Source organism: Gopherus evgoodei, chromosome 4, assembly GCF_007399415.2.
Source record: "Gopherus evgoodei ecotype Sinaloan lineage chromosome 4, rGopEvg1_v1.p, whole genome shotgun sequence".
NCBI lineage: Eukaryota > Metazoa > Chordata > Testudines > Testudinidae > Gopherus > Gopherus evgoodei.
Window position 1 is genome coordinate 11,051,517 of NC_044325.1, and position 13,859 is coordinate 11,065,375.

Genomic DNA, 13,859 nt, shown 5'->3' on the forward strand with positions numbered 1-13,859 from the left:
GAATTTATAATCCCTATTCCATCATGAGATACCTTTGAGCTATATTGTATCTTAATTAAAACCACCTTTAGATAATGCTTTTTTGAGGAAATCAAAAAATCCAATTTAAATTAAAAACAGATTTTTAAAAAAATCATTGATTTTTATCCACCCTGAAGTTACTCAAGCACCATGGAAATGTGTAGGTACTTGCATCACGGAAAGCTGCAATCTGAAGTCACATGAAGAACATCAGGGCAGACATTACTTTAGGGAACCTGTTTACAGACTTATCAAGAATGAGTCATATGTAATACACGAGTTGTACACTTAAGGCAACTAACAGATATGCCTTAATTGTCACATTACATAGTAAGATGCAGACAGCCTGAGTTGCCAGCAGGAGAGATGTGCTAGCCCAGAAGGATAGTGTCAACAGAACCCCCCCACCATTTAACACTATTGTATACAGACTAACATTTCACATATGATTCTCCAACACTCCTTACTACACAGGATTTATAGGAATACAGCTGAACAAGAAATTCATCCTCTGTAAAAGACAAATGGAGATGGCTATCTGCCTTGGAGACCGAGTTCAGCAAGTGGACCAGCACAGCAATCTTAAGACAGGTTAGCGCGTTCATCTTTATTTCAACAGATGACTCTAGTGTCATGAATACAGCACTTTCAGCTTAGCATTCTGAAATAAGAAACCTGTCAGAGGTGAGTTGCAGCAGAAAGCACTAACCATGGAAAGATACTAGGTATCTGACTAAGGAGTTGGTTTGAAGTAAAGCTAGGGGAGAATTGATATTTTATTATACAAAATCGACTATTAGACAAAGAGGCGAAAAGTCACTTTTTTAAAATGATGTATGACAATTGGAGCTCATCTATAATGATTTATGAATACTGGATGTTGCCTTGGTTACTGGGATGTTTGCTGTATGAATATATTGATCTAGTTCAACAGGGGGCCATAAGGAAACGGAAGAGTTTAGGATAAGCCACTTCTCCATAACCACTTGTGGGGTGTTAAGAGACAATGCCAAGACAGGCAAAGGCTCAGGAACATAGGAGATCAAACAACTGTGGCAAGTTTAACGAGTCTCTCTCAAGATGGAGAGGGAGTTTGGGGAAACCAGGGTGACATACTCCCCCAGCAAGTTCTTGTCTGAAGAAAACTTGTGTCAGGGGCCATCAGCAACATGCATACACACTGGTTTTCAAATCCTCTTTAAATGCTTTGTTCCTACTGTTAAAACCAACATAGTTTGTTTTAAGAAAGCTAGTTGGTCCCTGGATAGCACTGATCGCTGACTTCTAAAAAGAACCCGTCAGACCTGCTGAGTAAGCACAGTCAATACACAGGCTCAGTTTAAGTGTGGGAGAATTGTGGAATTCCAGAGTGTGGGTAAAAACAAAGGGCCCGAATGGGTACACTCAGAGACCAGAAAGGGGACAGAGGTGCAGCTAGAACTGCAACAATGACTGCACACAGCACGCCCCATGACTGCACATTAATTATTTTTGAGGTAAGGAAAAATGAAGAAAAGCAAAAACTGGATAAAATAAAGTTTATATCTTGAAGTGGATTGGACATGTGTGGAAGCTTGTACATGATATATTATCCCTAAATAGGAGCATCATCATGCAAGTCACTATGGATACAGCAAGCCTAGTTATCACCCTCCCTAGCTATTACTGTACAGCAGTTATCAAATTGCATCATCATCTGCTTCATAAAATGTTACAAAATGTTTTTAATAAGTAGCTCTACTATTTAAATACCAGGTTAGACACATTTACTCAGTACACAGTTGTTCTCAAGGGTAATATCCTGGTACTTCAGATGTCCCTCTATGTATTCAATTAGTGTAATTTACACATTCTGAATTCAAAGTAAAAATCAGTCTTCATTTTTCCACAGAGGGAGGAGACAAAGGAGAAAATACAATTAGATCATTGTATAGTTCAGCTGCTGCAAACTTCTGTGCTTCATTCCTGACTGGCGTGAAGGGGAGGCTGCAATTCAAGCTTGGCTGTAGGGGAAATTAAAAAGTGTGAAGTGAGTGTTCAAGCAACAGTTATCCAATTTACAGCACATAAATTCACTAAATCATAGTACAGCAGCAGATTACTGATTAGCACAGTGATTTAAATGCCAGACTGACAGGAACGGTCATTGTCAATCAGTTGCTTATGCCTGGTGTAAGGGTCTATGAATAATAGACACGTATAAGCCCTTGCAACAAGAGGTGATGGACAATGTTTTGACAAAGATTTTATTAAGGGAATTCTCTCATCCCCTCATTCAGTACTATGGGCACTAATCATCACAGCTTTAAAATACACAAGTTCAAAGATAAAATATAGGTTTTGCGAGCAGAATCCTTTAAGAGTGTGAAAGGTGCAGAATTATTAGAAATATTAAGTATCGGATGGAGTACTTGACTCAAATGTGGTGATAGTTGTTGTGCTGCCCATTTTTCCAGAGCAAGAGCCACAAATTAAAAAACCCTCAAAACCAACTTACCAATGTCACTGGGGCCCCCTCTTTGGTGCAGCACTTTGCCGGCTTGTTTCCAATCACATAAGGAGAGTTTCAATATCAGCTCAGTTTTGGAGAGAAGGGGACCAGTTACAGCAGCAATCCACATGCAAGGTGGGATCTTCAGAGGAGCCAAGGGAACTGGGTACCCAAATCCCCTAGATTTGGACACCAACTTCCCCTGGCGCTCTTTTGACAACTTCAGCCCTAGATAATATTAGGGCTACCAAGGCAGAGATAGAATAGAGACCTGAAGCATTCTCGTAAGAAAGAGGAAAGGAAAAGGACAGATGAAGGCAGAAAGCAAGAAGCATGTTATCCATTTTTATCAGGTATTAACAGAAGGAAATAAGCCTTCACCTGGTTAGCTATCATGCCTCAACTTTTCATGAGGGAGAAGATCACTAAGAGTTCAGACTCCCTGGATTTTCTGGATATTTGGCAGTTTGACCAAGTCAAGGGATCAAGCAGTTTGACAGGAATTAGACAACTGTTCTACAAAAATCTTGAGCTATTTTATCCTGGATCCACCTAAGCTGTTCCTGAGTGACCACAAAAGGCAGAATGCACTAGAGCAGGGGTTATCAAACTTCATTGCATCGCGATCCCCTTCTGACAATAAACATTACTTCACAATCTTGTGGGGGAGGGGGAGGAGAGAGACAAACCCTGAGCCTGCCCAAGCCCCACTGCCCTGGGTGGGAGGGCCAAAGCCCAAGCCCCACCGTTCCAGGTAGGGGGCCCAAAGTTGAAGCTCAAAGGCTTCAGCCTCAGGCAGGTGGCCTGCAACCTGAGTCTAAGCCAGCCCTGGCAACCCCATTCAAAGAGGGTCACAACCCAGTTTGAGAACCGCTGCACTAGAGTAACTAGATCTTTGATACTGACTTTTTAATGGAGTTGAATTCATTGCAATAGTTTAGGAAATTTTACAAAAGCTATTTAATATGAAAGTTGAATGGTGCTGCCATGTAAAACAGATTGTTTTAGTCAAGTAAAACTAAAGGTGAACCTACCACATCAAAAGGAGTTCCATCACTGGAGATAAAATCACTATGCAAAAGATCTGGAAAATAAGACATTTCAAAACTTAATTTTTACAATGCATTGCTTGATAGTGCTGGAAATGCCATACATGTTCTACACTTATTCCTGACTTCAGTTTGTTTTCATAGCATCTATTAACCTTTGCTTCTGCTTTTTATAGTGGGATTACACACCCTACTGAAGATTATACAATTAAAAAACCTCTTGATTAGTATGGTTGTTTGCGGTGTGCCTTCAGCATAATGCAAGGATGTCAGTGCAAATATCAAATAAACACTGACACTGCACCTCATTTAGAGAAATTAATAGTCCTGCAGCATAAGTTCATGTGTTAACAAGGTCCATTAATAAGTTTAAGATTGTCAGATAAAGCCTTATTTTGATCGTAAAATCCTAGTATTAAACACAAACCATGTGAAATAACCATAAAGAAACCCACCTGATTTATATTCTGGTGTGTTTGGTTTTTCAGCCTGAATGAAATCAGTTTCTGACTGGGCACTCTTTTCTGGGCTGCACATGACAATGTCTTGACCTGTAAGATCTGTAGCAGACAGTTCCATCTCTTCTGTAACATCTGGCATTTCTATTTTAGTGTCAGGATCTTTCAATGCTTGAGAATTAATAGGACCTGAACTGCTCCTTTCATCTGGGCGTAAACACACCTCAAGGACAGCTACATTTGTTTCCTGGAGAATTAAAGGGATAAGTAGAAAGTAAGATTGCAAGAGACATAAATCAGTCCTCAGTTCTGTTCTGTGCTTTTTGTTTTGTTTTCATTAAAAAATGTATCAACTTTAGAAATGGAAAGAAAGCACAAAGTGTACATGAGGGCCAGGACACGTGCAGGCCAAGAGATCATGGAACAGGGTATGCCGCCATGTGTATTGTTAAGATACAAGGCCTGTGGACTGGAGTTAGTCTATGAATAATTTGTTAAGAGTTTAGTAGATTTACACAAGAGACTCTTCAAAATAAAACAAAAGGTGGCCGCTGTAAATCCATTGTTGTGATCTATTTCAGATGAAAGCTAGTTTCTTTGGTGCTTGTTTGACAAGCTTTTAAAGAGGAAAATGCAAGGTCAATTCTCCCTCCCTGAAGAAAACTGAATTTACACTTACAGCAGAGGTGTCTGAAGAGTATTTTAGGTAATCAGTTAGTTCTCTTGCTACACTGTTTCCTCAAAGCACAGAACTACCTACTGAGCAATACTTAAGCTTGAAAAGCCCTATAGGCACGGCTATCTCCCTGAGGAAAGCTATGAGGAACTTCTTGGAGGGAGAGAAGAGGGGCAGTCATAACTGAACACGTGTTTCATATATAAGATCCCCTCTGCAGACAGTGATGTGCAATACATTCATGGAGAAGTTAGATGCAGGTAAAGACAATATAGCATCTAGACATTCTCAGAAATGAAACAAGTGAACAGCAAGAAAACTCTTTGCTTGCTCTTTTAAGTGTAGTAGATTTGAGGATAAAAATCAATGCAGCAGATTTTTAGCAGTTTGTAGGAGAATAGTTTTAAGCTGCTGGACTCAATTGGGCACAAAAAGGATTAAATGTGGATCCATATAAAGAAACAAAGCTTACGATAATCTGCCATTCAATACTAATGATCCTATGCAAACTTCTCTCTAAACTTTCAGACACTCTGGAGGAACTGGAAAGTACATTCTCCAGATTTAGAATCCATGGTATCCACTGCTTTCTGGGGTAAACATTAACAGTTTTATATACTGAAGCTAGATCTTTAAGACACATACATGCACTAGTCAATGAAGACATAACTCACATTAGTTCTCTCTGCTGCACCATCTGTCATAGAAGATTGTTCTTCTACAAGTGGGGAGCCACTGAAAGAGAAAAAAAGACACAGTCACCTGTTCTGTAACTGGTGTTTGAGATGTGTTGCGCCACGTGCACCGGCTGCAGAAGTTTTTTCCCTTAGCAGTACCTGTTCAGGGTTGGGGGAAGAACACTGCTGCGATCCCTGGAGTGGTGCCTTTATATTGCACTATAAGGGGAGCTGCACGCTCCCTCCACCCTCAGTTCCTTCTTGCCGGACAACTCCAACAGAGGAGAAGGAGGGCAGGATGAGGAGTAGACATGAGCAACACTTCGAAGAACACCAATTATGGAACAGGTAACTGTCTTTTCTTCTTCGAGTGCTTGCTCATGTGTAATCCACAGCAGGTGATTCCAAGCTATATCTGCTGGAGGTGGGTAGGCGTTCCCGGGTTCCCGGGACTCTGTACCACTGTGCCGAACCCAGTGTCATCCCTAGTTTAAGAGACGATCGCATAATGCGCAGTGAATGTGTGAACTGAAGACCAGGTGGCAGCCTTACAGATGTCCTGGATAGGAATAGCTGACGAGGCCTGAGCTCTTGTTGAGTGCGCCCTGACGATCGGTGGCAGGGGAACCCCTGCCAGATCATAGCACATGTGTATGCATGAGGTTATCCAGCGAGAAAGGCGCTGGGTGGAAATAGGCTGCCCCTTCATACGCTTGGCCAAGGCAATGAAGAGTTGCGAGGATTTTCAGAACGATTTAGTCCGATCCCGGTAGAAGGCCAGTGCCCTACACATATCAAGCGTGTGGAGGCGGCGTTTCTCATTGGAGGAATGGGGCTTGGGACAGAGCGTGAAGAGAAAGATGCCCTGTTTCATATGGAAGGCGGAGACCACCTTTGGGAAGAATGCAGGATGTGGGCGAAGCTGGACCTTATCCTTGTGGAAAACCGTATATGGAGGTTCCGAGGTCAAGGCCCTGAGCTCTGAGAGACGGACTGTTGTGATTGCTACAAGAAAGGCTACCTTCCATGAGAGGCGAGACAAGGAACACATGGCCAAGGGTTCAAAGGGAGGCCCCGTGAGGTGGGACACCACCAGGTTTAGGCCCATTGCGGTACAGAATATCTAGCATACAGGAATGAACTGTCAAGGCCTCATGAAGCAGGGGGTCATAGTATGGGAGAAGACTGAGTGCCCTTGCACCAGCGGGTAGAAGGCCGATATGGCTGCCAAGTGTACCCTGACAGAGACGAGTGAAAGCCCTTGGGTCCCAAGGGACAGGAGGTACTCTAGAATAAGCTGGAGCAGTGCAGATGATGGGGAAAACTCCCCGTTCACCTGGAAAATCAGTATCACTTCTGGTGAAGGGGTAAAGCCACATGGCCCAGTACCGACAGGGATAATACATTAAAAAGGGAATCGGACGGGCCCTATATCTCCTTGGTCTGCAGCTGGAGGCTGGACGCCACCCACTTTAGCAGGGTCTTGATGCGCCCTGAAGTCTTCCTGTGGAGCAGAGGGCAGCAGTGCTGTGATGGCATCATCCGATGCAGGAGAGGAGGCTGGCATAGGGCTATGGGCTGCAGCCGGTGCATCAACCCCCAGGTCAGAGTCCAGGCACGGAGCCAACAACTTATGATCTGTCGATTGGTACCTTGGCCTAGATAGTGAGGTTGATGGGGCCTCGAATGCCTGGCCACTGAGCGGGTTCCTGATTGGGTGGGCATCAGAGGCCACAGTGCCAATTGACAACAATGTCCCAGCCATGGGGCCCCTTACCACTGTCCATGCTGCGGGCCAGGTGGCGCTATCTGATCCTGCTGATCGGTACGACCCAGCAAGGGGCAGTGGGTGCCAAGGCAGAGGTCACCACTGACCGAACAGTATCATAGAAGCGGTGGGAGCGACGATGCCTATGATGTCGTCTTCCAAGGAATCAGAAAGCTCAACATTGAGGACCGGTACCCCCTGGAAGTACTGTTCCAAGTTTTGCTTCAGCACTGGGAGCTGTGGTGCTGGTGAGGTGAGGTGGGAGCCCCGTGTGTGACGTCTGACAGAGCGGGAGCGTCGATGTCGGTTGCGCCGAGACCAGCTACAATAGCTGTGTCGTGAAGAGGAACGCCTTCAACACCTATCTCAGTGCCTGAGCTCGCTGCTGTGTGGCATGGAGGGACCATGAGACTCCTGCCTGGACGGCACTGAACTGGGTAACCTGGCTGGTGGACGTGAGCTGCGAGTGGACCTGTCGCTGCGTGCCAAATGAGGCAGAGAGCGGTCTCTGGAGTGAGAGTTGCACCATACTGGGGAGGCATATTGAGCACGCAGCAGCAGTTTGCCTCAGGACTGGGGGCCCACCCCTGGTGATGCCCCAGGCACTGGTAAGCTCAAAATGTCTCTAGGCCCATTGCGCCTCTGGCGTCTATGGGATCCGGACTGCAGGAGAGGTGCATGTCGATGCTGCCGGGCTACTCCGTTCAGCACGAATCGAAGGTTTCGAGCCCGGGGGGACCAAGGGCTGTCCAACACGAGACCAGCCTCTCCCTCTACCTTCTCTTAGTGCTGCTGCGTAGTTGAGCTCTTCCTTTGCGTCTTGGAATGGAAGCAGTGCCAGCTGGGGGAGGGGGCATTGTTGCGCATCGACAATGCGGTGCCTGGCGCAGAGTCTGCTCAGCATACTGGAGTTGGAGCCAGCATTGATTCTATGAGGATAACGCGAAGTCTGATGTCCCTCTCCTTAAAAGACCTGCAGATCTTGCAGCGTTCACTCACGTGAGTTTCGCCCAAGCAACGGAGACACTCAGCATGCGGATCACTCCTTGGCATGGAACGGCGAAAGGAGTTGCAGGGCTTGAAGTCTGGGGCATGGGGCATGCCTCGGGCCCGCTCTAACAACTGAAAACTACTTTCTATGAGCTACTAATAACGAGCTAAAGATCTTAGTGGTACCAAAGGGAAAGGCTGCAGCAGAACTGGAGCAAGAAGTTCCGACGCACCTTCCCTGGTGACAAGAAGGAACTGAAGGAGGGGGGAGCGTGTGGCTCCCCTTATAGCACGATATAGAGGCACCACTCCAGGGGTTGCAGCGGTGCTCCCCCCCCCAACACTTCCGGCACCGGTGCACATGACGCACATGCATACCTACCGTGGAATAGACATGAGCAAGCACTCGAAGAACCTGAACATTCAGTCTTCTCTAACCATTCTCAGCTTTTGGCATAGCCAACCTTGACCTCATTACATAGTTTGTTCTGCAGTTATCGTAGAATCATAGAACTGGAAGGGACCTTGAGAGGTCATGTAGTCCTGTCACCTGCACTCAAGAAGGACTAAGTATTATCTAGACCATCCCTGACAGGTGTTTAACCTGATCTTAAAAATCCCCAATGATGGAGATTCCACAACCTCCCTAGGCAATTTATTCCAGTGTTTAACCACTCTGATAGTTAGGAAGTTTTTCCTAATGTCCAACCTAAACTGCCCTTGCTACAATTTAAGCCCATTAATTCTTGTCGTATCCTCAGAGGTTAACAATTTTTCTCAATCCTCTTTGTAACAACAACCTTTTATATACTTGAAAACTTACGTCCCCTCTCAAGTCTTCTCTTGACTCAACAAACCCAATTTTTTCAATCTTCCCTCCTAGGTCATGTTTCTAGATCTTTAATCATTCCTGTTGCTTTTCTCTGGACCCTCACCAATTTGTCCACATCTTTCCTGAAATGTGGTGTCCAGGTCTGGACACAATACTCCAGTTGAGGCCTAATCAGCGTGGGAGAATTACTTCTCGTGCCTTGCTTACAATACTCCTGCTAATATATCCCAGAATGATCCTTTTATTTTTTTGTTTGCAACAGTGTTACACTGTTGACTCATATTTAACTTGTGATCCACTATGACCTCCAGATCCCTTTCTGCAGTACTCCTTCCTAGGCAGTCATTTCCCATTTTGTAGGTGTGCAACTGATTGCTCCTTCCTAAGTGGAGTACTTTATATTTGTCCTTATTGAGTTTCATCCTATTTACTTCAGACCATTTCTCCAGTTTGTCCAGATCATTTTGAATTTTAATCCTATCCTCCAAAGCACTCGTAACCCCTCCCAGCTTCGTATCGTCTGCAAACGTTATAAGTGTACTCTAGATGCCAATATCTAAATCATTGATGAAGATATTGAACAGAACCAGACCCAGAATCGATCCCTGTGGGACCCCACTTGTTATGCCCTTCGAGCATCACTGCAAACCAGTGAGAAAAGACGGTTACTCACCTTTGTAACTGTTGTTCTTCGAGATGTGTTGCTCATATCCATTCCAGTTAGGTGTACGCGCCGCGCGTGCACATTCGTCGGAAAACTTTTACCCTAGCAACTCAGTGGGCCGGCCGGTCGCCCCCTAGAGTGGGGCCACCATGGCGCTCCATATATACTCCTGCCGGCCCACCCGCTCCTCAGTTCCTTCTTGCCGGCTACTCCGACAGTGGGGAAGGAGGGCGGGTGCGGAATGGATATGAGCAACACATCTCGAAGAACAACAGTTACAAAGGTGAGTAACCGTCTTTTCTTCTTCGAGTGATTGCTCATATCCATTCCAGTTAGGTGAATCCCAAGCCTTACAAAGGCGGTGGGGTCGGAGTGAAATGTGGCAGAATAAAACTGCTGAGCCAGAGGCTACAGCCTCTCTTGACTGCTGAACCAGGGCATACTGCGAAGCAAAGGTAAGGACCGAGGACCAATGGAGCTTCGCGATAGATCTCGTGGGTAGAAACACGAGCCAGCAAGGCGGCAGATGAAGCCTGAGCCCTGGTAGAATGCACGGTGATGTGGCTTGGGGAAATATGAGCCAAATCATAACAAGTGGGGATGTCCGCCATCACCCAAGATGAGATCCTCTGAGAGGAAAACAAGCAAGCCCTCCCTTTGGCCCGCTACCGGGGCAGAGCTGGGGCACCTTAGGAAATGATTCTGTCAGCACAATATAATGCGAGCACTCCACAGATGTCCAAGGAGTGCAACGGTTATGCCCATTGCGTTGAGCTGTGGGTAACATGAAAGGCCAAAACACCTTAGGGAGGAAAACCGGGTGCGGTCATAACTGCACCTTGTCTTTGTGGAACCTTCGTAAGAGCTCTGATCTCAGAGACCCGTCTGGCCAAGACTAGGTTGAGGTCCCAGGGCGGGGCTGGGCGGCGCACCCGAGGGTGCAAGCGCTCCAAGCCCTTGAGGGACCTCGAACCCATACAGCGTGGGACACTGAACGTCCATCTTAGCCTGCTGGAAGGTAGGGATGGCTGCTGAGAGTATCCTCAGCGATGATACCGCCAGATCCTGCCGCTGAAGGCCAGAGGCAGGCCAAATAGAGGGGATCGAGACCTCAGCAGGAGCAAGATCGAGCGTACTGCAGCTGTAAAGGAAACGCTTCCACCTGGCCCGGTACGTTGACCAGGTGGAAGGCTGCCTGTCACCCCGACTCAGGTACGCAGCAGCCACCGTGAGGCGAAGAGGCTGCAGGTCCGAGTGACGAAGCCTGTCATTGCCCTGAGTGATGAGGTCTGGGCTGACAGGCCGAGCAACGTGGTATGTCAGTGCTGCCTGGACCACTCTGGAGTGATCATGATGATGCGCGCTCTGCCCCTGCGGAGTTTGAGCAGGACCTAACGAACCAGTGGGAACAGTGGGAAGGCATAATGCAGTTGGCCGTTCCACGGCATCAGGAATGCGTCCAAGATCGATTCCGAGGAGAGACCTTGGAAGGAGCAGAACACCTGGCATTTCCTGCTCTCGCGGTGAGCGAACAGGTCTGTGTGAGGAACCATCTCCACTTCCGGAAAGCGGGACGCCTCACATGGGGCAGAGTGATCACTCGTAAGACAGGAAAGACCTGCTGAGTCAAAGAGTTAAGACGTTCCGAACGCCTGGGAGAAAGGACGTCGCCAGCTCCATCGAGTGGGCCATGCAAAAGACCCGGAAATGGATGGCCTCCTGACAAAAAAGGGGGGAGGACTATGTCCCCCCTGAATACTTATGAAGCACCTGGCCATTGTGTTGGCTGTAAACACCGAGATACAACGGCCTCGCAGCTGCCGCTGGAACCCCTGGCATGCCAGGCGGACTACTCTCATTTTTGGGGCATTAATGAGGAATGCCAGCTCCCTAGAAGACCGAAGGCTGTCATAAACAGATAGCTAAGGGTTAATGTCTCTTTCACCTGAAACACCTGACCAGAGAACCAATCAGGAAACTGGATTTTTTCAACTTGGGGTGGAGGGAATTGTGTCTCTGAGTCTTTTGTCTGCTTGCCTGCTGTCTCTGAGCTTTGGAGAAGTAGTTCTATTTTCTAGTCTTCTGTTTTCTAAGTGTAAGGACAAAGAGATCAGATAGTAAGTTCTATGGTTTCTTTTCTTTGGTATTTGCATGAATGTAAGTGCTGGAGGGCTTTGATTTGTATTCTTTTTGAATAAGGCTGTTTATTCAATATTCTTTTAAGCAATTGACCCTGTGTTGTAACATCTTAATACAGAGAGAGCATTTGTATTTTTTCTTTCTTTTTTATATAAAGCTTTCTTTTAAGACCTGTTGGAGTTTTTCTTTACTTCAGGGAAATTAAGTCTGTACTCACCAGGGAATTGGTGGGAGGAAGAAATCAGGGGAAAGCTGTGTGTTGGATTGCTAGCCTGATTTTGCATTTCCTCTGGGTGAATAGGAAAGTCCTTTTTGTTCCCAGGACTGGGGAACGGAGAGGGGGAATCACTCTGCGTAGTTTCACAGAGCTTGTGTCTGTGTATCTCTCCAGGAGCATCTGGAGGGGGGAAGGGAAAAAGGATTATTTCCCTTTGTTGTGAGACTCAAGGGATTTGAGTCTTGGGGTCCCCAGGGAAGGTTTTTTCAGTGGGACCAGAGTGCCCCAAAACACTCTAATTTTTTGGGTGGTGGCAGCAGGTACCAGGTCCAAGCTGGTAACTAAGCTTGGAGGTTTTCATGCTAACCCCCATATTTTGGACGCTAAGGTCCAGAATCTGGGAATAAGGTTATGTCATGGTGGCAGTGGCGGGAGATAGACAGAATCCAGAAGCCAGTAGGAATATTATATTTTTCTTTTCTCTGCTAAGGGCTTTTTAGCAGAGAGAAACAGTTTGGTTTTAAAAGGGAACCAGAGAGAAATTTTTTTTTTCTGCTCTCTCTAGCAGTTTGTGGTTTGCATGTTAAGCGAGAAGACTGTTGAGGGTCTTTTGTCATGCAATAGCCCTCCCATTAGGAGGCAAAGTACCAGCACTTATATGCATGCAAATAAAGTGGTTTTTCTGGTTTCCCTTAATTGAACCTTAGCTAGAGAGAGAAAAGGAAAAAAGCACTGTTGCTAGGCAGACTTCAGGAGGCAACAGAGCCTGCAGTTCAAAAGAGAAACACCGGAGGGCACCCCAACACAAGAAAACAGGAACCATGTCTACCAGGACAAAAATGGAGGCCGAAGGCCAATTCAAAGAAGCTGAACACAGGCGAGAGATGGAAAAACACAAACAGGAACTAGAAATAAAACAAAAAGAGATGGAGATAAAAGAAAAGGAAGAAAGCCTCAAACTGGCAGCCTTCCAAAGAGAACAGGCAGCCCAAGAGGCAGCACACAAAAGAAAACTAGAAGAAGAAGAGGTGGCCCACCGCCGAGAAATGGAAAAGCACCAAAAAGAAATGGAAAAGCACCAAAAAGAAATGGAAAAACAACAAAAAGAAATGGAAAAACAACAAAAAGAGAATGAAGAGAAGGAAAAACAGAGAAAACATGAACTGGAGATGGCAAAAGCTGGGCTGCATGTGCCAGCCAACCCTAACAACCCGGCGCCAATTATTGCTCCACAGCACAGGAAATTTCCCACCTACAAGGCAGGTGATGACACCGAGGCCTTCTTGGAAAATTTTGAAAGAGCCTGTCTTGGGTACAGCATCCCCGAAGACCAGTACATGGTAGAATTAAGGCCACACCTCAGTGGACCTTTAGCAGAGGTGGCAGCTGAAATGCCTAAGCAGCAAATGAATGACTATAAACTTTTTCAAACCAAGGCCAGATACAGGATGGGGATAACCCCAGATCATGCCCGTCGGCGCTTCAGAACCCAAAAGTGGAAACCAGAGGTGTCATTTCCCAAACACGCCTACTACATTGCAAAAAACTATGAGGCCTGGTTAACAGGAAACAACATTCAAACCTTGGAAGAAGTGAACCTCCTCATACAAATGGAGCAGTTCTTGGATGGTGTTCCTGAAGACATCACACGGTACATACAAGATAGAAATCCCAAAACTATCGCTGAGGCGGGGGAGATTGGAGCCAAATGGATGGAACTGGCAGAAAGCAAAAAAGCTACTGTCAAGGGGAACGATTACCCCAGGGGGCACACAGACCATAAACCCTACAACCGAGGACAGCCAAAGACCCTCCATACCACCCAAGTAAAGCCACAGATACCCTACTCTTCAACCTCACCAGTCTCCAGTAACTCA

At 46.2% G+C, this 13,859-nt stretch overlaps 1 protein-coding gene across 1 annotated transcript in view; it reads right to left on the reverse strand.

Annotated features, from left to right (window-relative positions):
* Positions 1-56: 56 nt before the first annotated feature.
* The window catches only part of DLGAP5 (DLG associated protein 5), a 75,395-nt gene continuing 61,592 nt past the window's right edge, over positions 57-13,859 (reverse strand). Inside the window, exons 16-19 of the mRNA XM_030562958.1 lie at positions 5,370-5,430; positions 4,017-4,266; positions 3,547-3,596; positions 57-2,024 (exon numbers count right to left, since the gene is read on the reverse strand). Coding sequence (XP_030418818.1) covers positions 1,899-2,024; positions 3,547-3,596; positions 4,017-4,266; positions 5,370-5,430 — 487 coding nt within the window. The 3' untranslated portion in view covers positions 57-1,898. The remainder of the gene's footprint in view (positions 2,025-3,546; positions 3,597-4,016; positions 4,267-5,369; positions 5,431-13,859) is intronic.